Source organism: Podarcis vaucheri (assembly GCF_965113315.1).
Source record: "Podarcis vaucheri genome assembly, chromosome: 14".
Lineage (NCBI taxonomy): Eukaryota > Metazoa > Chordata > Lepidosauria > Squamata > Lacertidae > Podarcis > Podarcis vaucheri.
The window spans coordinates 31028151-31051371 of NC_138752.1; the positions used below are offsets into that span (position 1 = coordinate 31028151).

Below are 23221 nucleotides of genomic sequence, written 5' to 3' on the forward strand. Positions count from 1 at the left end.
AATACTGAAATGATGCATATCAAGGGCCAATCCAGAGAAGCCTGGACATTCACTCTCTCACTGCAAGGGGTTGGACTAAATGGCGCTTTAAGGTCAAACTCTATAGTTCTATGATCATATAACACTAAAACTCAGGGATCGCCAATGAAGCAGAATGTTGGACGATTCAGGACAGACAAAAGGAAATCCTTCTTCACAGACAGCACAAAGTTACAATATGGAATACGCTCCCACGAGAGGCAATGAGAGGCACAAGCTTGGATGGCTTTAAAAGAGGGTTAGGCAAATTCGCCGCAGAGAAGAAGAGTTTGGATTTGATATCCCACTTTATCACTACCCTAAGGAGTCTCAAAGTGGCTAACATTCTCCTTTCCCTTCCTCCCCCACAACAAACACTCTGTGAGGTGAGTGGGGCTGAGAGACTTCAAAGAAGTGTGACTGGCCCAAGGTCACCCAGCAGCTGCATGTGGAGGAGCGGAGACGCGAACCCGGTTCCCCAGATTACGAGACTACCACTCTTAACCACTACACTACAGTGGCTCCCACAGCAGAGCAGAAGGCTATCGAGCCTGATGGATACATTCTCCCACCACTGTTAGAAGCAGAATGCCTTTGAGTACCAGTTGCTGGAAACTACAGGAGGGAAAAGCGCTTCCTCCCCATCCTGCTTTAGGTTTTTTCTTTTGGGGCGTCTGGTCACCCACTATGAGAACAGGATGCTGAGCAATGATGAACCCCCCTTTGGCGTGATACAGCGGCAGGGCTGTTCTTATGCTCTTGGGACTATCAAGCGCATCCTTTCCATGTTTCTAGTCTCCAGATTGGCAGCAGTGGCAGGAGGGAGGCACACCCATCTCCCCTGTTTCATGCTCATCTGCTAAACCTACACTACAGTTCTCTTCTTCAAAATCCTGGGGAATTGTAGTTTGAGGTGCCTGCCAATAATTCTCTGAACCCCCCCCCCCTTTCACAGAAAAAGGCAGGGTTTTCTGGAGAGAAGGACAGAGGAAAGAGCCAGTTGATGTCTACCGCTGAGTTCTGCCCACGAGATGAGAGGGGTTTGTGCAGCTGCCCTCACATGACTGGTTCCCCAGAGTGTGCAAAGCAAAGACAAAGAGTTCTGAGCAGAAACATCAGATTTCCGAAACCCACTTTTTCCTGCCTCCCCCAGCCAGGGGCCTCCAAAGAGGAAGAAGCCAAAGACACAAAGCATGCTGAGTTCCTCAGACGGCCATCGCTCAGGGGCACAGCATCAGCACTGCAGGCTGAAGGCTCAGATTTAATTCCTAAACCTGGGAACATTCACATTTCTGAGAAACCAGAGAGACACTGCCAGTCAGCGTCAACAACACAGAGCTATATGGACTTGTGGTCTGACTCGGTGTAAGGAGACGTCACGTGTTCTCCTAGAGCAGGGGTCAGCAAACTTTTTCAGCAGAGGGACCACTGTCCCTCAGACCTTGTGGAGGGCCAGACTATATTTTTTGGAGGGGGGAAATGAATGAATTCCTATGCCCCACAAATAACCCAGAGATGCATTTTAAATAAAAGCACACATTCTACTCATGTAAAAACACACTGATTCCTGGACCGTCCATGGGCCGGATGTAGAAAGCGATTGGGCCAGATCACCATGGAAACCACGTCCAAAGTGGTACCACCAAGGTCAAAAGCTTCTCTGTTGACAGCATCCCATATTTAAAGTTCCAAGAGCAAGAGCCCCTTCCCCATCTAATTAGTTTAGAGAATAAGCAAGTAAGAGGTGGCATGATTGATGCATATGAAATTACCGTATTTTTCACTCCATAAGACATACTTTTTCCCTCCTAAAAAGTAAGGGGAAATGTGTGTGCTTCTTATGGAGCGAATGCAGGTGGGAGGCAGGCGGGAAAAGCCTGCAAGAGACACACACCCGCTCTGCGCGGTTCTTGCGGGCTTTTCCCCGAGGAGGGAGAAGGGACTGACGCGGCCAGTCAGTCCCTTCTCTTTCCTCGTAGAAAAGCCCACAGGAGCCGCGCACCCTTTAAAGAGTGCATGGCTCTTGGGGGCTTTTCTCCCTCCTGGGGAAAAGCCTGCAAGTGCCACACACATGCTCCACACGGCTCATGAAAGGGAGCGCTAAGCAGAGCCTGGGATGCATACAGGCTCTGCTCAGCGCTCCCTTTAAAAATAGTTTTTTTCTTGCATTCCCCTTCTAAAATCTAGGCGCGTCTTATGGTCAGGTGTGTCTTATGGAGTGAAAAATACGGTATGTATGGCAGGAAGGAAGTGAACAGAGAATAGTTTTTCTCCTTCACCCAGAACACTAAAACTCACAGACATTCAGTGAAGCTGAATGCTGGAAGATTTAACACACATAAAGTCCTTTATACAGCACACAGTGAAACTTTGGAACTCACTCCCACAAGAGGCAGTGATGGCCACCAACTTGGACGGCTTTTAAAGAGGATTAGACAAATTCATGGAGGCCTATCAATGGCTCCTAGCTATGATGGCAGCTATGCTGTGCCTCTACAGCTGGAACTGAAACCACAGGAGGGGAGAGTTGCCGTTGTGCTGGGGGTCCTGCTTGCAGGTTTCATATTGAGGCATCTGGTTTGCCACTGTGGGAACAGGATGCTGGACTGGATGGGGCATTGGTCTGGTCCAGCAGGTGCTTCTTATGTTCTTGTTGGTATCTGGATGGAGCCTCCAGTGATGAACAAGGGGTACAGGCAACCCTCAGTTCCTTTCTGCTGAAGTTGCAGAAGTGAGACAGAGAGATGAGCAGACATTTGGACCCAGGCACACTTGCCCCCGAGTCAAAACTCCTTCCACTTGACTGCACTGGTTTTGTCACCCACTCAAAGGTGCCAACTAGAATAAAATATTGGAGGGGGGGTAGCAGGTAAGCCCCACCCCACATAATTGGCCACAAGATGTGGCACACACACACCATTTGAATGGCAATGTCCATCAACATTTGAGGGGCTGCCCCCTCAAATGTTTTATTGGAGGGTGAAGGGACCTCAGCCCCCAGGAGTTGGCTCCTTTGCACCCACTACTGGCCCAGGCAACTCAAGTGGTGGAAAGAGAAAGAGGAAGCAGACAGAGCCAGTTGGAAACATTTCCAGGTGGCTTCCAATTCTGCAGAATTTAAAGCTTTCTTTCCCTTAAAAAAAGGAAAAAGTCACCTTCATCATGAAAGCAGAAGATGCTTAACAAGCATCAAGCAGAACCATCTCATTCAAAGCCTGCTTAAAACAGGAAGCAATGGGGTGGGTGAAGAGGAGCAGCCGAGTGGAAGCAGGTGCTGCTGTGCCCCATTGCACTCCTCCAACTAACTCAGCCTTACCCAACCTTGGACCCTCCAGATGTTTGGGGCTACAGCATTGTGGATAGGCGTCATGGTGGTTCAAAGGAAGTGGAGGAATGTAGAAAAGTGCCTTTTACTGGATCGGTCCATTGGAGCATCTATGACAATATTGTCCACCCTGACTGGCAGCATCTCTCCAGGGTTTCAGCCAGGGAGTCCCTCCCAGTCCTACATGGAGAGGCCATTGAGGATTTAGCCTGGGACTTTATGCATGCAAAGGATGTGTTCTACAACTCACCTGTATTCCTTCTCCTTTAAAAAATGTCCTCATGGTTCTGCAGAAATGGCTAGTTTAAATAGGAACTCAGGAAGCAAGCCAGACCATTGACATACCCTCCAACATTTCTCCATTGAAAATAGGGACGCCCTAATAATGATAATAGTTTTATACCCCACCCATCTGACTGGGTTGCCCCAATCACTCTGGGTGGCTTCAAACATTTATAAAAAACATAATTAAATATTAAAAAACTTCCCTATACAATGCTGCCTTCAGGTGTCTTCTAAAGGTTGCATAGTTACTTATTTCCTTGGCTCGGGCGTCACATAACTCCATACCCTCCAACATTACTCCAGTGACAATTGATATGTCCTACCATACCCTCCAATGTTTCTCTGATGAAAATAGGGACGTCATAAGAAAAAACAGGAAATTCCAGGATCAAATCAGAAACTGGGACAGCTTCTGTAAATCTGGGACTGTCCCTGGAAAATCGGGACACTTGAAGAGTCTATCTACATTGGACCCTCTACTCAGTTTTGTCTACCTTCAGTATTTTTGCCTCACTGGAATGTGCCCTTGAATGCTGATGGAGAACAGAGAGGGTGAATGAGTGTGAGTAGAAAGTAGTCTTCTGTGTAAAGCAAAAAATGAATACATACATAAATACATACATACATTGCTCCGCCCACTTCTGCCTCTGGCTCCACCTACCACTGACATGTGACACACACACGGTTGCCTATAAAGGAATACGGCCTTTGGCCTTAAACACGTTTTGCCTCTCCATTCAGCATCCTCAGCGGAATGCTTTGGACTCAACAGTGCACAAACCTAGAAATCCCATCCGCCCCAAAATGTGGCAGTGTGAGTTTTTTCCCGCCCCCGCCTGTGGGATTTGTGGCGGATGTAAGGAAGGCTCATTCGCTCGCCATCCGTGGGAGGAGAGGGGATCTTGCCAAAGAGGACTGTTTGGGTGGGTTCTTCCCCCTCTCCAAGGAAAGCAGCTGTGTCAAAAAAAATGCAACGTGTTGTATATTAGCACAGACACGGTTGTCAACCTGCCAAGGCCCGAGACGTGGGCTGAGAGCATCTCAGGCATGCGCCGACACTCTGGAATGAAGGATGAAAACAAGTGAGCATCCGAGGAGGCCTGGCTGGCTGGCAGGCGAGGCGAGGCTTAGCTTCCGCCTCGCTACACGATCCCTCGTCTGGCATGCCAAAAAAATTAAGGCATTAGTAGAGGGAATAATGAGGCAAGTTCATAACTCAGGACCTCCTAACTGCTGGGATTGGCCAGGACCCTTAAAGCAGGAAGCTGCTCGCTAGAGCAATTGGAGAATCACTCATGGATGCAGAGAAGGAGGAGAAGAGGCAGATTTGCCGCGGCCTTGGCATGACTCCTCTCTGGCTAAAAATACTTGTGGTTCAGGCTTTGGCCTCTATACAGATGGCAGAGGCACTCTGCACATGTGGCTCCCCAGTCTTGCTCCAGACCATCTGTTCTTCCTGTGGCTCAATAGTAGAGCATCTGCTTTGAGTGCAGAAGCCCCCAAGGTCAATCCCTGGTAGCTCTAGGCTCCGGTATGAAAACCTGGAGGGCTGCTACCACTCAGTGTTGACAGTACTGAGCTAGATGGACCAGGGATCTGAGGCTCTCCTTCCTTTCCCAAATGCACACTTACCTCACTGATATATTTCTTCCTCACAGTCCTCCTTGGACAGACTTCCTCTGCACATTCTGACCTGCTATAGACCATCCCTCAATTGATGCCGCCTTGCCAGATGAAGATCTGCCTGTAGGAGCCAACTCCTAGGGGCCAAGGTCCCTTCACCCGCCCCCATAAAATATTTGAGGGGGCTGGGCCTCCCCAAAGTTGATGGGCATTGCCATTCAAATTGTGTCTTTGCACCACGTCATGTGATTGATTGTGGGGGGCAGGGTTTACTTGGCCTACCCAATAACTTGTTCACATCAGCAGCCCTAGACCAGACATAGGCAAACTCCAGCCCTCCAGATGTTTGGGACTACAATTCCCATCATCCCTGACCACTGGTCCTGTTAGCTAGGGATGATGGGAATTGTAGTCCCAAACATCTGGAGGGCTGGAGTTTGCCTATGCCTGGCCTAGAGCTTCCCCAGCATTGCCTCCAACTCTGGTCCCAATTCTGCTGGGACTCATGCTTCAGCTACCCACAGTCCAGCGATCCACAGAAGCAGATATGGCACTTTGGTTCCAATGCGCAGCTCAGACTACAGCTCTTTCCACCTCTTCTCAGACATCTTTTATTAACTCACATACTCAACAAGCTGGGACCCCAGTGTTTTCAGTGTTGTGTTGATATGGCACAACTCACAGGCAGTGCAATCGCAGAAAATTTATGGAAACCAACAGCATGGTAAGCAGAGAACTACAGTGGTACCTCAAGTTACATACGCTTCAGGTTACATACGCTTCAGGTTACAGACTCTGCTAACCCAGAAATAGTACCTCAGGTTAAGAACTTTGCTTCAGGATGAGAACAGAAATTGTGCTCTGGCGGCGTGGTGGCAGCAGGAGGCCCCATTAGCTAAAGTGGTACCTCAGGTTAAGGACAGTTTCAGGTTAAGAACAGACCTCTGGAACGAATTAAGTACTTCTTTTACTGCATTTGAAATAGAAATGGAATTCATATTGGCATTGCCCTCAATACCACAACGCCCCCTCTCCCCCCCCCAAAAAAAATAATCCTGCAGTTTCCACACTTTACCTGGCTCACTGCAAACACCGGCTAGCAATTAGCGGCAGCCTATTAGTGCTTCCAATTACTTCCGTTCCAACCCAATCTGCTCCAGTGTTTCAACTGAGAGACTTTAAACAGGTATTAAGAGCTAATTAGCAACCTCATTATTGACAAGGATGTCCCAGAAAAGCAAAACTGGAAAGGAGAAAAGCCTTAGGACTTAGGAAACTGCACCTGAAATCTTACCCGGGGGTGAATGAACAAGCTGGAAGTCAAAAGGAAGCAGATTTGGTGGCCGGGCTAGAACAACAGAAGGCTCCTGGAGGAATTATACCCAGCCTAACTAGCCAAAAGGTTTCTACTGCCTGTCAATGGGTGGGTGGCTGATGTTGCACACTCCATTCCCCTCCATGCCTGGAGAGGGCACTCCAACATTCCCAGGTAGCTGCTGGTCTCAGGTCTCAGCTTCTGGCACTAACTGAGGGTGCAGTCAGATAAGTACAGTGGTGCCCCGCAAGACGAATGTCTCACAAGACGGAAAACCCGCTAGACGAAAGGGTTTTCCGTTTTTGAGCTGCTTCACAAGACGATTTTCCCTATGGGCTTGCTTTGCAAGACGAAAACGTCTTGCAAGTCTTCTGCTTTTTTTTCGCTCCCCCCCCCTTTTCTAAGCCAGTAAGCCGCTAATAGCCTTTTAGCCGCTAATCCGCTAAGCCTTTAATAGCCGCTAAGCCTTTAATAGCCGCTAAGCCTTTAATAGCGCTAAGCCGCTAAGCCGCTAATAGGGTTGCTTTGCAAGACGAAAAAACTGCTAGACGAAGAGGCTCGCGGAACGGATTAATTTCGTCTTGCGAGGCACCACTGTACCTAAAAAGAGCTGTGCGGCTGAATCAGGCCAAATCCCCCTGTTCTCACAGTGGCCGAATGCCCCAAAGGACCTGGGAATCTAGAAAGATTGCCTTGGACCTGGAGGTTCCATGAGACTTCAGCTATTTTGAAAAGGACGCTTTTTCTCTTTTCAAAGCAGAGAACCTGGTGAGTTCTCTGTAAAGCAGGTGAGAAGCAAAAATATCACAGCCACCAGCAAACTCTAACACAGTCTTTCCCAAACTGGGATGCTCCAGATGTTTAGGACTACAGCCCTGGTCAGTTAGGGCTGGGTGACATATTGATACATCATGTCAAATTGGTCTGAAGTCCACATTGTGGTAAAAGTTCCAAAACTTGGGCATGTGATATGTCGTGAATCACGATGTGTGTGTGCGTGCTATGTAAAAAATAAATAAATCATGATGTGGGGGGAACCGTGAAGAATAAAATCTAAAATATTGATAGATGCACAAGGGAGAGGAGGTTTCTCCCTGCCAGAAAAATGTGTCCATTTTAGACTTCTAAGTAGCAGCAGTTGCCAGGATATTACCCAGTTCACCTCATTATTTCTATCCTTATTTCAGACATCGTGACATTTCAGTATACAGTCTCATGATATTTAGCCAGTGATATATCATGATGTTGAAAACCAGACATCGCTCAGCCCTAACGGCCAGCACAGCTGTGCTCCCTTCAGACACATCATCCCACAGCCATGCTGACTGGGGCTAAAGGGAATAGTACAGTCATACCTCGGGTTACAGCCCCTTCGCCCCTTCAGGTTGCATTTTTTTGGGTTGCGGACCTCCGAAACCCAGAAGTACCGGAACGGGTTACATCCGGGTTTCGGCAGCCGCACATGCGCAGAAGCACTAAATCGCACTTTGCACATGTGCACAAGCACCAAATCACAACCCGTGCGTGCGCAGGCGCGGGTTGTGAACACTGTGGGTTGTGAACATGCATCCCACACGGATCACATTTGCAACCCAAGCGTCCTCGGTAGTTCAAAACATCTGAAGGGCACTGGGCTCTAACAAAGCTCCCGTTTTCAGTTCCTCAGATGTCATTTCTGCATACACCACCTAATGAAGCAGAACGTCGGAAGGTCCATGTACTGAGTATGGGTTGCTTGTGCGTAAGTTGCCGCCTCTCCTGGCTATGTTGCCTGGTTAAACCTTTCTGTCTGGACAGCCCTTCACTTCGTGGCTGCCTCAGTCGCTAGCAGAATCCGTCAGTGGGCGTTTCTTAAACCTTTTCCAGCATAAAAGCTGTTTGACGCCAAGTCTCCTCCTACTCTCCCTGCGCGGAAGTCTTCAGCGCAGGGAGGGTGTGGGTAGCGGAGGACCCGTGCTCTCCCTGCTTGTGTCCGGTGAAGAGTCCTGGAGCCCTCTTGCCGATTCCCCCATCTGCCCCCCTTTATCCCTGGTGTTGCGCTGATTTGCTTCCCCATCTGCGGAGCTGCCTCTCTCCCTGCTGGGCCCTTCTCCAGCATCATTTGAGAGCCTTCCCTCCGCCTCTAGCTCCGATGTCAGTTCCCTGACAGTCCAGGACAGATAAAAGGAAAGACTTCTCAGCGCAGCACATAGTTAAACTATGAGACTTTCTCCCACAGGAGGCATTGATGGACACTAACCTAGAAGGCTTTTTTTAAAAGGATTTGAGAAATTAATGGAGGAGATGGCACCAATGGCTACTGGCCATGGCCACTTGGCTCTGCCTCCACATTTGGAGGCAGCAATGCTTCTGAATACCAGTTGCTGGAAACCACAGGAGGGGAGATTTGCTCTTCTGCTTACTCATTTCCCATGAGCATCTGGTTGGCCCTTGTAAAAAGAGGATGCTAGACTTGATGAGCCATTGGCCTGATCTAGCAGGCTCTTATGTTGATCTCCCACCCACAGAAGGCCGTTGAAGGTATTGGGTCCCCAAGGACCTGAATCTCTACATGAAAAGTTGGAAAGCCAAGTTTGCTTTCTGCTGCTCCAGAAGATGCAAACCAATGGATTCAAATTACAAGAAAGGAGATTTGGATTGAACGTTAGATTCTGATGGTAGGAGCTGTTCAGCGTGGTGTAGTGGTTAAGAGTGGTGGACTCGTAATCTGGTGAACTGGGTTCACTTCCCCACTCCTCCACATGCAGCTGTGGGTGACCTTGGGCTAGTCACACTTCTCTGAAGTCTCTCAGACTCACTCACCTCACAGAGTGTCTGTTGTGGGGGAGGAAGGGAAAGGAGACTGTTAGCCGCTTTGAGACTCCTTAAGGGGAATGAAAGGCGGGATATCAAGTCCAAACTCCTCTTCTTCTTCAACAACAGTGGAATGGGCTACTGTGGAAAGTGATGGACTCTCCTTTGTTGGAGATTTGTAAACAGAGGTAGGGTGGTAATCTTTCAGAGGTGCTTTAGTTGTGATTCCTGCACTGCTGAGGGTTGGGCTAGTCTACCCTTGGGGTCCCTTTGAACTCTACCATTCTATGATTATATGAAATTCTACAAGGTTTGCACCCCACCCAGTCTCAGCATTCCCGTGACAGCATAGCCCTTGTCAGCAAACAGAACAGTCTCAGAGCAATAATGTGCACATGCTGTTTTCTGACAACCCCAATATTGCTTTTTCATTTGACCGATTTCACCACACCGAGACCTCCATGACCACTCTACTTAAAGCTTCTGTGAGATGCACAGGTTAAACCTCAAAGCAAACTCACATTCTTATCCAAAGTAAGCTACAGCCTTAATGGCTCCAAAATGAGAATTTAAAAGCCTCAAAATGTTAAATGAGGCTGGGCCTTCTGCTTGAGAGAGAGGCCAAAGCTCAAGCAATTAGAAAAAGGCAAAGAAATATATTGTGCCCCTGATGCCAACTGAACTCCTGTTATGAAAAATATAACATGTGATATGAAAGAAATACAGCCAAAATTAATAATAAAATATGGATTGAGAAAAATAGTTTCGGGGAAGTATGGGAACAACATGCCTCTCTAGGTAATCCAAGGGCAAGGACCGGCTGAGCTGCTGTGATGTCATGGAATGTTCACAAAACTCTGCTGGAGGGATCATGACACTGCCAAGACCACCATGTTTGTGAACCGTCCAGGCTTTTACCAGGGAAGTGGATCGTCAGTGTGGCTGGGTTGGCATGAAAGCTTCACTCGCATGGGCTTTATGGACAGGCAGTGAGATGGAGGGCTGAAAATTATGTAGGAAGAATTCCCAGGAGATGGGGAAGCAATTGAGTAAGAAGCAGGTGGACCAAGTAGGCAGGAAATGGAACTTGAGAGAAAGTAGACAGTGAAGCCTTCAGGAAAAGAAGCTGCAGGGAAGACATCAAGCTGAGGAAATGAGGGACAATCAAAGGCTGGGAAGAACCTCTCAGGACACCTCTGGAGCTGGACCCCTTTCCTCTACCCAGACAGCACTCTTAGCTAAGCATGGACAACTGTTTCAGTTTCTCATTTTTCCCCCAGTCTAAAGTTCAGTTCTGCACATTTCTGCATCAGATTGTAAGTTGCTGTTTTTCAAAAGTCCTCATGAACATTTGACAGCATTTCAGTGCAAATAAAAACCTTTGTATGCAATTCAGCCTAATGCACACATTTCCCCAACACAATATACCTGATATGTTCTTTTCCTGAACAGATGCATTTTTGCACACATTCTTTGGTTGGAAAACTGCAACACAAAATTCAGAGAGGGGTGAATTTCCAAGGAGAGCTGTGCTTTGGTCACTGGCTGGGCACCAGGAGAACAGGATGGTGGACTAGATGGGCCACGGGCCGTATTCAGCAAGCTCTTTGTAGGTTCTTAATCTTTAGTTTGCATAATGTTTCAGAAAGTGTGAAAACCCAAATTGCATTAGCAGCCCCACCATCTTCCCACACCTGTGAATAAGCGCAGCTCCTCTTCCCTTCCTCTAACCAAGGGTTAATTCCTCAAAAGGTAAAGCACAAAAGCTGACACCATAAACTCTCTGGTTTTAAATTGATGGCTAATTGAATGATCATAGCAATTCAGATTCTTAAGGCAACTTTCCCCAGCCTAGAGCCCACCAGATGCTACGGACTCAATCCTTGCTGTGCTTGACCCAGGCTGGTGCAAGGAGGCAACCCATGGACTGATTCAAGCAGCACAGCGCCTGGTCCAAGGCATTAAATACGGTTCAAAGGAAGATATACAGAGATATGCGCAGAATTTGGGGTGCACCAGCTTTCCACACAACTGGCCCCTGCTGGAATCGTTTTGGTGTTCATGTTCTCCAGAAGATGTTTGGGAACCATCAGCTCCCTGATCCATGGCTTTTACTTCAGGGACAAATGACAGCACCAGAAAGGCAGGCAGGCAGCAAGACAGGCACTCAAAAGACACAGCCTGCTTCCATTGTACAGTGGTGCCCCGCAAGACGAATGCCTCGCAAGACGGAAAACTCGCTAGATGAAAGAGTTTTCCGTTTTGGAGGTGCTTCGCAAAACGAATTTCCTATGGGCTTGCTTCGCAAGACGACAATGTCTTGCAAGTTCCTGCTGGGTTTCCCCCCCCCCTTTTTCTAAGCCCCTAAGCTGCTTATCAGCTGATCCAATCAGCAGATAAGCCGCTAAAAGCCGCTAATAGCGCTAATCCACTAATCCTTCAATGGGCTTGCTTCGCAAGATGAAAAAACGCTAGACAAAGAGAATCACAGAATGGATTCTTTTCGTCTTGTGAGGCACCACTGTATTAGCTCACAATCCTTTAAATTATCTGTGTTCTGAGGTTCCATTTAAGATTTTGGAGACGAAGAGATTTTGAGGGGGGGGGCGCATGATTCCCTCCAAAGGGTTTCCCTGAAGGGCTGACTTATGCACACTCAACCATTCTGAACTGCGGAACTGGCACTCTTACAGATGCAACGTAACACTTATTCCACGGCTGTAAGATCATTTAGCGCGGCAGCACCAAAACTTTGGAACTGCCCGCCTATTGATGCTTTTTGACGCTTGTCTGATTTCAACTGGAAGGGAACACCAGTGCTTTTTTTCTAGGGGTACGCATACCCCTAAACATTTTGTGACTCTAAGTTTGGCCTCATTGAGGGGCAGTATTTCAATATGAGTAGGAAAATGAGAGTACCCCTAAACATTTTTAAAGGATAAAAAAGCACTGGGGAGACCATAAAACCGTGCCCATGATCCTGGCGGGTATGAGCCACGCATCCGAGCCACGGGAGACCACTAAGAGTGACTCCCCTGAAGATTTGAGTGATTGGAATGGAATATAAGGGATTAGGCAGTCCACGAGGTATCCTGGACCCAACTGTATGGTGTGCAAGTGTCTGAGAATTGTGTCTGTGGAAGATGCACAAGGTTTCAGAAAGTTGAGCAGCAAGGTAGGGGGCAAAATACAACACCCACCTTCTTATCTCAAAGCCACCCACAACCAGGCTTCAATTGTCATTCAACAGGGATGGGTCAAAGATATACAAGATCTCAAATCAGGTGTGTGTATGTGGGTGAGGGGAAGCGAAGCCAAATGGAGCCCCAAAACAAGGCTTCAAAACTGTAACTGGATATAAGAAGGACCCCACCCCCCAAAAAAATCAAATTCAGCTCCTTTCACTGAATAATGAAGATAAAACATCAATCACGGAACACATGAAAAACTCACAGCCATATAATTCAAAGAGATGATAGTTCTGTCATTTAAAACAGTAGAAACTCTTCTTATTTTTAAGCATCAGCAGACCTTAATCTGTCGAAATTTAATATGCCTTTCAAGTCTTTAAAGACTGCATGAAGAGGAGGTAGGACAACATTGAGTTATTTAATCCACAAAGCATCTTATTCAGACCCAGTTTTGTACACACAATCTATAAAGTGCTTCAGCTGCATTCATTCAGCTCTAGTAACAAAAACTGGAAAGCTATTGATTTAAAAGCATTGCCCAATCTCCTTAAACACCTGGTGGGGTGGGGGAGAATAGATAAAAACTATTTACTGTGTTTAAATACAGCATTCTTACTGTCTTTGTTTAGACGAGAACCTTGATTTCCTCCATTTTGTGGCTAAAGCAATATTTCCAAAGTAGATTACATATGAAAAGAGAAACCTTCTGCGACCTACAAATTCTTAATTCATGACTTTTCTTCTTCCAAGGGATATACTGTTAAATGGCAACAGCACCTCCTGACAAGTTATCGCACAGATCACTCTGCATACTTTGACATGTTGCATCTTATTTAAACCCATGATCTTTCTTAGATAAAATAGGGTTCCACACCCTCTGCATGCATCCAGATTTATAATAGGCCGCTTTTTTCTGGATCAACCACCCCTCTGCAATTCCACACTTGCAGACACTCGTTCTGATTAAAATTCATACTTCATCCATGAACTTGCAGCTGGAAAATTGGAGGAAATCCATCCCTTTATTTATTTCCTGAAAGTATACCCTGCCTCTCACCCACATACTATTCAAAAGCAGCTCACAACAGAACAAAATCATCACCTTGCAATGAAGCGGAGACGAACAGCAGGCAAAGTGAAAGCCACATAAAATAAACTCACCACCTTGTGAGGATTATCAGGATTTGATTAAGACAGCCAGGTCCCTCCAGATGTTTGGAGGCAGATGGGAGATGCAGTCCAAAACATCTGGGGGGCACCAGGTTGGGGATGGTTTGATTAAGGCAAAAAAGAGTATAATGAAATAGGATTAATCTGCACTGTGTATTGCACAGTCTAAGGATATACACCTCATGTTTCCTCTGGTGTTGCACTCAACTGCACTTGAACGCTACCACAAAACAATCGGAACTGGAAATCGGACCTTTGGAAAGCAAAACGAACACCCAAAGTGTCACTCTGACCCGTGCAAGCTGTTAGTCTCTCTTTTGAGACTTTATCAACCTTCAGTTTGGACCCTTCCCTCCGCAGAACGGAAGGAGAATCACCCATTTCCTCATGAAAGACCGATAAAACAAAAGTACAACACGTTCAAAGCAGCCCCTGCCCCCCCCTTGCAACGCGATTTGACACCAAGAAAAAAGGAAGCCCAACATTTGGACTGTCACATCAACACATCACCCACTTCCCCCTTCAGCCTCACCACCCGCCTCCCACATCCTGATGGGTGTCGGCAGCCAATCAGTCACTTCTTACGGCCCAGGAGCTGGCAACATGGAGGGTGCAGAAGAATGGGGGCTGCCGGTTGCCATGCAGGAGAGCTCAAGGGGGTGGAGGGGCGCCCCAGCTTGCAACCCGAATCTCAGTCAGGCCAACACTCATAAAAAACAACAACATTCAAACAGGTTCCAGGGCTAAGTCCAAACAGCTAGATGTGGGGTGGTGGTTCCACAATCTAGTTACTCTGCAAACCACTCAATTTGGATATGGTGCCGAGGGGTCAGGCAAGCTGGCTCAGGACTCTTACTTATTTACATACCTCCAATATATATATAGGGACGCGGGTGGCACTGTGGGTTAAACCACAGAGCTTAGGACTTGCCGATCAGAAGGTTGGTAGTTCGAATCCCCGTGATGGGGTGAGCTCCCGTTACTCAGTCCCTGCTCCTGCCAACCTAGCAGTTCGAAAGCACATCAAAGTGCAAGTAGATAAATAGGTACCACTCTGGCGGGAAGGTAAACGGCGTTTCCGTGCACTGCTCTGGTTCGCCAGAAGCGGCTTAGTTATGCTGGCCACATGACCCGGAATCTGCACACCGGCTCCCTCAGCCAATAAAGCAAGATGAGCACCGCAACCCCAGAGACTGTCACGACTGGACCTAATGGTCAGGGGTCCCTTTACCTTTAATATATATATACTGCAATACGAGGGGGGTGTACAACACATTAGCCTTCCAAGACGCAGCACCCACAAAGTGGGTGCCCCTTTTGCCACAGTAAGAAGACAAGTGGTCATGTTATAGGGTAGAAACAAATGGTGTAACATGGAGACACATGCACACCAATCATACTTGCAGAGGCACTCAGCATCTGGAATGGATGAGTCCCTCCTTCCTAAGAGGCAAGACTTTGACTCCAAATTACAGGGTTATGGGGGCTTGCATCTGCCTTACTTCAACACCTGAGGAGCCCCACCACTTAAAAGAGGTTTGGGGCTCTGCCTCCAGCAAGCCTGGACTTGAACTCAGGTCTTTCAGGAACACCACATCCAAGACATGCACTCACTCACATATGCATTTGGTGTGTAACTCACCTTGACACTGAAACCCTTGCTTGCCAAACCCCCTGCAAAAGAGAAAAACACCAAGTTAGGGAGTGTGTGTGTGTGTACAAACCCGCACAACCCAAACATTCACTTTTCTACCACAAGCACTGCAGTCCCAGCCTCTGTAGCTCCAGGCCTTCCAAGCAGCAACTGCCCTCCCCACTCCAAAAAAAGGGAGACCTGTTGTTCCCTAACAATGCCCAGTAGAAGTTCTCAAGCTCTAGTGACACTGATGGTGGGATGGGGAGATAAAGAAGATGGGGCAGAGGATAGAAAGAAAAGCATTTCCTCACTAGGGGGCTTAAAAAAAAGAAAGAGCCATAGTACCTGGTTTCCCACGCTCACCAATAGATCAGAGCCTCCAGGTAGGGTGAATGCCCCAGAAAAGGACTGTGCAACTGGATTTGCCTTCAATAACATAAGAATGGTTTGTTGGATGATAGCCTATCTTTTCCTGCATCCTGTTCTCACAATGGCAAAAAGACTCTGAAAATCTATATACTGTACCAAGATAGACTGCCTCTAAGCCTGGAGGTTCCAAAAGAGCATAAGAAGAGCCCTGCTGGATCAGGCTGGTGGCCCACCTAGTCCAGAAACCTGCTCTCAGTAGCCAAACCAGCAAGCAGGATTTGAGCACAAGAGCCCTCTCCCCTTCTGTAGTTTCCAGCAACTGGCATTCATAAGCATTGCTGCCTCCAACTACGAAGGCAGGACATGGCCATTGTGGCTAAGAGCCACCAATAGCCTTCTCTTTCTCCATTAATTTGTCCAATCCTCTTTTAAAGCCATCCAAGTTGGTGGCCATCACTGCCTCCTGGGGCCTTTGCAGGGTCTGAAGTCTATCCAGAACTGACAGTCTTTGCTCCAGAGCAGAGCTGGCAGGAGGGAGACTGAGGCCCACTTGCTAGCCTAGCACACCTAGGAAACTGCCAGGTCAGAGTTGATGTTTATGCAAGCCTTCCACAACCTGGTGCCCTCCAGCTGTTTGGGACTACAGCTTTCATCAGCCTGAGATACTCTGGCTGGCAGCAGCTCTTCAAGACCCTGTGCAGAGAGAGGACCTTGTTCTACATCACTTGATGGGATCTTTGCTAAAATAAGACTCACATTCACACCCAGCAATATAGACCACAAGCTTAACATGAGTCAACAGTGTGATGCAGCAGGAAAAAAGCTAATGCTATTCTAGTGCTTCATCAACAGAAGCATAGTGTCCAGATCAAGGGAAGTCATAGTCCTGTTCTATTCTGCCATGGTCAGACCACATCTAGAATACTGTGTCCCGTTCTGGGCACCACAATTTAAGAAGGATATTGACAAGCTGGAATGTATGTAGTGGCTGGCGACCAAGGTGAACAAGCCTCTGGAAGCCTTATGAGGAACGGTTGAGGGAGGTGGGAACGTTTAACCTGAAAAAGAGGAGTCTGAGAGGTGATACAATAGCCTCCTCAAATATCTTAAGGGCCATCACATGGAAGATGGAGCAAGCTTGTTATCTGCTCCTCCGGAGGGTAGGACCCAAAGCAATGGATTCAAGTTACAAGGAAGGAGATGCAACAGTGGAACAGGCTCCCGGGAGAGGTGGTGGATTCTCCTTCCCTGGAAATTTTAAAGCAGAGGACGGATGGCCATCTATCATGTATGATCTAGTTGAGATTCCTGCATTGCAGGGGGCTGAATGATGATCCTCAAGATCCCTTTCAACTCCACAATTCTATGATTCTGTGAGTGGTGGACCTTGGTGTTCTCCATACTTAGGTTCACTGAGCACAGCTTTGTTATGCTTTAACTGCCACCATATCCCAAATATTCATTCTTGCTTTGCAAATACACCATACATTGGTGGACCACAAAAATTCTAGTGTAGGTGGTTTTTTGTTTTTTAAAAAAAAGAATGAATCATTCTTACAAGACTGAAGTCAATCTGCCCCTGCTCCACCACTGTTATCTCCCTAGTCCCAGATCCATGTGAAGTCAGCTGCCATTATTTGGTGGAAAGATAAAGGCACTCTGAACATGCTCAATAACACCCCGCTCCCGATTTCTGCATACGCTACCTCCAATGACCCCAAACCCTCTCGCTTCCCTGCCTTCCTCCCAAAGTGGGACTTTCACCCCACAGAACTCAGGGGTACCTGGAATCTACAAAGATGGAGGGCAGTTTCACTACCCCCAGAGACAGGACCCCAGATAAGCACCTTGGCTATTGTGATTTGCTGAGGTTGGACTAGATGGCCTGTTGGGTCCCTTCCAACTCTACAATTCTATTATTGCACTGTATGGTGCTTTAGAGTAGCCAAAGTGTTCACACACACACAATTGTGGTGTGTCCCCAACAACCACCCTATAAAGTAGGTCAGAGTCATTACTTACATATTGTGTGCGTGTTTGTGTGTGTTAAAGGGAGTGGCTTGCCTATGGCTGGCCGCCTAGTAGATTCATGACTGAGAGGAGACCTTGTTAAGCTAATTCCACAACAGATGGAGAGAGGTAGAAAGTGGATGGGATTCACCATGGCTAGCTACTTGTTGGCCACTGGAAGTTTCTGCATGGGGTGCATGGAATTGTGGAGTAGGATATGGGGTGGGGCATCCAATAATGATGGAAGGGTGGGGGCCTTATTGCAGATATCCTGTCAGGTCCAATATCATTAGAGAGGGGATGCCCTTGCTGAAATGGGAAGAGGGGCACAAATGAGGCAGGAAGGCACTTTATGGAAAAGGTCAAGATTGTGGGAAATGTTTTGTGGTATGGATGGGACAATAAAAATAAAAAACCTGGGTTGCTCAGTTCTCAATGGTATCTGACAGAGAGGACGAAAGGAGCTCTCTGCTGAGGTTTTTTACGCTGGGACGGGATGCGTGTTTTGAAAACGATGGTGGAGGGGGAGTCTCTCAACAGAAAGAAGAGGGTGGGGGGGTCTTAGAATCTACTTAGGGGGTCTTTGCCAGTGAACAGAGTCACAGAGACTACACAATTCAGAGGCTGCTTGCTGCATTCATGCAGCTGGTGGAGGTGGTACCTCTCTGAAGAGCCCCAGGCAGCAAAGGTAGGTGGGTGGGAGGTAAGGACTCGTCTGAATCCTACAGAAAGGGGGCCCTCCAGGGAGAAAAAACTCCAGCTAAAGGTTGCAACAGGAAGGCGATCTCCCTTTGACAGGGTGTGAAAGGGAGACAGAGAGAGCTTGGCGCTCATCTTCTCATATCTGGGGAGGAGATTTTAGGGACGGGGGGAGGCACTCCCCCAGCCCTGGAGTACAACGACTGGTGCAAGTTGGGAGGAAGCTCTCCCTCCCCCGGAAAAGGAGCTGGCAAGGAGAAATGATGACTAAAAGCTGCAAGCGAGGTCCGCTGGGTGGGGGGTCTGAGGCGCATCACACGGCTCGGGGGCTGCAGCCCTGAAAAGGGGGACAGGGGAGATAGGGGGAGGATCCGAGACCGGGCTAAGTGGGGACAGGAGCTCGCTTGCCCTGGGACCGCGGGGAAGAGGAAGCCCTTCTTCATATCCTCCAGGGTGCCGGGTGCCAAGGGGGCGTCCCTCGATAGGGGGAGGGGACCCCGGCTCAGCAAAGGCAAGGGAGGGGTGGCGCAGCCCAAGATCGGGAGGGGGGAGATGCCGAGTAAGTGGGGTTCCCCACCCTCCTGCCGCCCTGGCCTGGGGGGAGGTCGGCTCTGCTCACCAGATGAAGTCGGTGCAGTGGCTGCAGAAGGTGGGCTGCTTGAAGAAGCGGGCGGTGAACTTGTGGTTCTTGACCTCGTGCACGTTCTTCTGGCGGAGCGCGCCTTTGCGGGCGAAGCGCACCGGGCCCTCTTCACCCTCGGACCCGGACGGCGCCCCCGCCGTCGCAGCCGCCACCGCTGGATCGGCCATGGTCCCTTCCGCAGCCCAGCCTGCTGCCTCCGCCGCCACCGCCGCCGCTGCTGCTGCAAGGATGCCGCGGCGCCTCCTCTCCGCGCTGCTGCTGCTGCTGCTGCTGCTGGTGCTGAAGCTGCTGCTGCGGCGCGCGACACCTCTGGCCACAGCTGGGCAGAGCCAGCGCCGGAGCCAATCGCGCCTGCCGGCCCCGCCCCCTCCTCTGCATCCCGGGCCCCGCCCACTCGCTCTCTCCCTTTTCGCTTTTTGTGGGGCTGGCGTCGCCAGGCTCCGCCCCGCGGGGCCCGAGGACACGCCCACCCTAGCTCTAGCCGTGCCGGCCCCGCCCACGCCCCCTCGCTACGTTTTGCTGATCGTCCTCCGGATGCGCGGCGGTGAGGGCCCCTTCTTGTTTTATCTTCCTTCTCCTCCTCCTCCTCCTCCTCCAAGGCCTGTTTCTCAAAGGCTCAAAATATTAGGATGCCCAGAAGGGGCAGGGCGTTGGAAGACCCCGAGTGCCTCTGAGCACATGCAGAGTGCACCTCTCACAGCAGCAAGGGCTTTTGGGAAGGAGAGAGAGAGGGAGAGTGTCTGCGTTTTGAGCCCTAGAACCCGAACTTCTTAGAATGTGTCTCTTTGCAAGAGGGTACAGCAACAAAATGTGGCAGTGCGGCTATGTGCTGCCTCCCACCTTGGAGGTGCCATGGTTCCTGCATTGCAGGGGGTTGGACTAGATGACCCTTGGGGTCCCTTCCAACTCTACAGTTCTATGATTCAGTGCCTTTGAAGAGCAGGAGCTGCGACTCACAAGTAGGAAGATTGCTGTTGCACACAGGTACTACTTTGGGACTTCCCATAATGGGCATCTGCTTGGCCACTGAGAACAGAATTCTGGGCTACTAGCTGGACCTGTGGTCTGATCGAGCAGCCAGGCTGGATGTTATTGCTGTTCACTGTTCCACAGACATTGCCCTTTCCAGGATACTCCATTCCATCTCCCACATCACACACAGTTTTTCTTTTCTCCTTTTTCTTCTCCCAACAGCCAGTCCACATTCCATTCCCCTCCTCTTTGCAGTTTGGGTTTTCTTTCTCAATATATTTTAAACTACTCTAAACATCCCAACTGAGTCTGCTGGTGCTGGATCTGCACAACCCAGCTCCTGGGCAGGACCAAGCTGAGCCTCTCATGCCAGCTGGGCCTCACCCTCTCCACTGCATGCCACTTCTTGTGAGAGGGCAGAGCTGTTTTGGCTGCCTAAGCAGCGAAACATTCACACCCCAGACCTTGGCCATGGAAGGGAATGATTTACAATGGGTAAGAAATCAAGACTAGCAGCACACACACTTGGGAACTCCCTGCCTATTGACACCATTTTTTTATTGTTTTAGCTTATTAACAATTTTAATTACCGGTAATTACTGACAAGTGCACTGTTTCATTCTTTTTCATAAACCACTTTGAGGTTTCAATCAAATGGTACAAACATTTTATGAAACAAATAATAAAACCATTCACCCTTCAGACAAGTTCCCAGAGCAGCTTACACCCCCCCAAAAAAAAACAAACCCCCAACACCCCCAACACACCCCCCCCCAATATAACTGTTGCACCTGCCTCCCCTTTGCCATGTGTGAATGAGTCCTGGGTCTCATATGAACCACATTTTCCGCTTTGGCTGGATCCAGCAGGGACTTCTAATATTCCACTTGCTGGCTATCACTCATTGCACTGCTCTGCCACTGGTGCAGGATGCTTCCTACCTCCTGTTCCTTGCAGGCTACACAGGAGACCCACCCCATGAGCAGCAGCAGTGCCCAGGATGTGCATGGCTGTTTTTCACTGGGGATGCCAACCTACACTCTGCACCCTGGAATGCTTCAAGACAGACAGTTATGCAACAGGTGATGTTGTCTGTAGCATGAAGGAATTAAAGGGGGCAGGAACACTGCACCTGTTTACCCGGCTGTCTGGGACACCTGGTTGGCAACCCCCTGAACAGAAACTCCATCTGATTCTGTTACAATGCTGTGCAGCAAAAGCTACAACTTTGCCACAGGTCTTGTTTCTTAGTTGCAAGAGAAAAGTATGTTTCCTTAACCCTGTGATCCAACTTCCACTGGTCTCTGGATGCAGGAGGGTTTGGTAGGCTCAAAGGCATTATCCCTCATTATTCATATCAGCATAATAACTTGCTTTTCTTTTCTTTTTTGGTAACATTTTATTAATTTTCCAAATATAACAAAACGAAAAAGAAGAAGAAAAAGGAAAAAAACCAGAAAAACAGAAAAAAAATCATAACCATATTAAACCATAAATTTCTGGCCGACTTCCCTCCATTCCCCCTCTTCGTTCCATTATAATATATTTGTTCATGCACATCCACAAAACCTTATACACTTAACAATCCAATTTTAAAATCTTCATCTTATTACAAGTGACTTTCAAAAGTTATACCAGTGTAAGAATCTATACACAAAGCTTTAAAAATATGCATTGCACAGTTGCTCCTTTTTTTGTAATAACTTGTCCTGCATAATTCAGTATTTTATTTTGCCAATCTTCTTCTTTATCATCTTCTTTGGCTGAGGCTTCTTCCTTCCATAAGGGCTGGCTGATCTCGGCCTGGCATCCAATCTTGCGTATTGGAACAAAGTCTTTCGCTCAAACAATCCATCAAGTCCTATACATCTCAATATCAGCATAAGAACTTAACCTGCTAGACCAGGCCAATGACCCCACATAGTCCAGCATCCTATTCTCACAGTGGCCAACCAGAATCCCATAAACAGGATCTGAGCACAAGAGCAGCTCTCCCCTTCTGTGGTTTCCAGCAATTGATATTTAGATGCATTACTGCCTCCAACACTAGAGGGAAATCATAGCCAGCATAAGTAGAAGTCATTCAGAGCTTAATCCTGCGTGAATTTGTCCCATCTTCTTCTAAAGCCATCCAGGCTGGTGGCCATCACTATGGAGTTCCATAGTTTAACTAAACACTGCATGAAAAGGGACTGTCTTTGGTCTGCCCTGAAACTTCCTACATTCAGCTTCACTGGATGACTGATGTTATCAGGAGCAAACTAAGTGCTCAGATTATCTGCATGTGTGAAGCAGATCCCATTTTCATCTAGCCTTGTGGGCTAGATGTGCATGTGCAGGGAGTGCGCATGGGCGTGTCCACCCCTGGTTCTGCAAGAAGCCCATGACCTCTGTGTGACAAGTGACAAAAAATTTGGATCGCAATATGCTTATTGAAAAGCAGCCATCTGTTTTACAAGAGGATGGAGAAGAAGGCCATTGATGGCAACTAGGAGGAGAAGGCTCTCGTTGACTCCACCTCTGCTGCCAAGTCATCATGTCTCCACATACCAGTTGCTGGGGACTGCTGGCGGGCAGAGTGCTCTTGTGCCCAGGTCCTGCTGGCAAGCTTCCCTTTGGTGCATCAGGTGGGCTACTGTGAGAACAGGACACTGGACTATATAAGACAGGTCACCCTTGGCCTAATCCACCAGAGCAAATTCTTATGTTCTTATGAAGGTACCCAGGTGTTTTAGTGGCCTGTCCTGTCCAATTTTTGCAGGTGATGAAGGTTATCACCATGAAGAGGTGCATTTCCTGCTTTATGAAGATTGAGCTGTTGCTTAGAGCAGGTGACCACAGACTATTCTATTTTCCAGGGCCAGTCCCGGATTTACAGAAGCTGTCCCAGTTTCTGATTTGATCCCAGAATGTCCTGCTTTTCCTTGAGACGTCTCTATTTTCATTGGAGAAATGTTGGTAGGTATGGAGTTATGCAATCCCAAAGCCATCTAAGGCAGCCCTGTAAAGGGAAGGATTTTTTTAAGAAAATGTTTTATGTTTTTATATATGTTGGAAGCTGCCAAGAATGGCTGGGGTGATGCAGTCAACTGAGATGCAGTCATCTGAGTGGGCATGAAGAGTAAAAAAAAAATTGTTGTTGTTATGGGATAGGACGTTCCTATTTTCATTG

General features: G+C 48.2%; 1 protein-coding gene across 2 annotated transcripts in view; it reads right to left on the reverse strand.

Moving 5' to 3' along the window:
• The window catches only part of PRKCB (protein kinase C beta), a 187370-nt gene extending 167923 nt beyond the window's left edge, over positions 1 to 19447 (reverse strand). Inside the window, exons 1-2 of one of the 2 annotated variants that reach the window (XM_082199358.1) lie at positions 19054 to 19447; positions 15363 to 15394 (exon numbers count right to left, since the gene is read on the reverse strand). In XM_082199358.1, coding sequence (XP_082055484.1) covers positions 15363 to 15394; positions 19054 to 19244 — 223 coding nt within the window. In that variant the 5' untranslated portion in view covers positions 19245 to 19447. The remainder of the gene's footprint in view (positions 1 to 15362; positions 15395 to 19053) is intronic. The other variant, XM_082199357.1, reaches the window with a different exon arrangement.
• Between the last annotated feature and the right edge of the window lie 3774 nt (positions 19448 to 23221).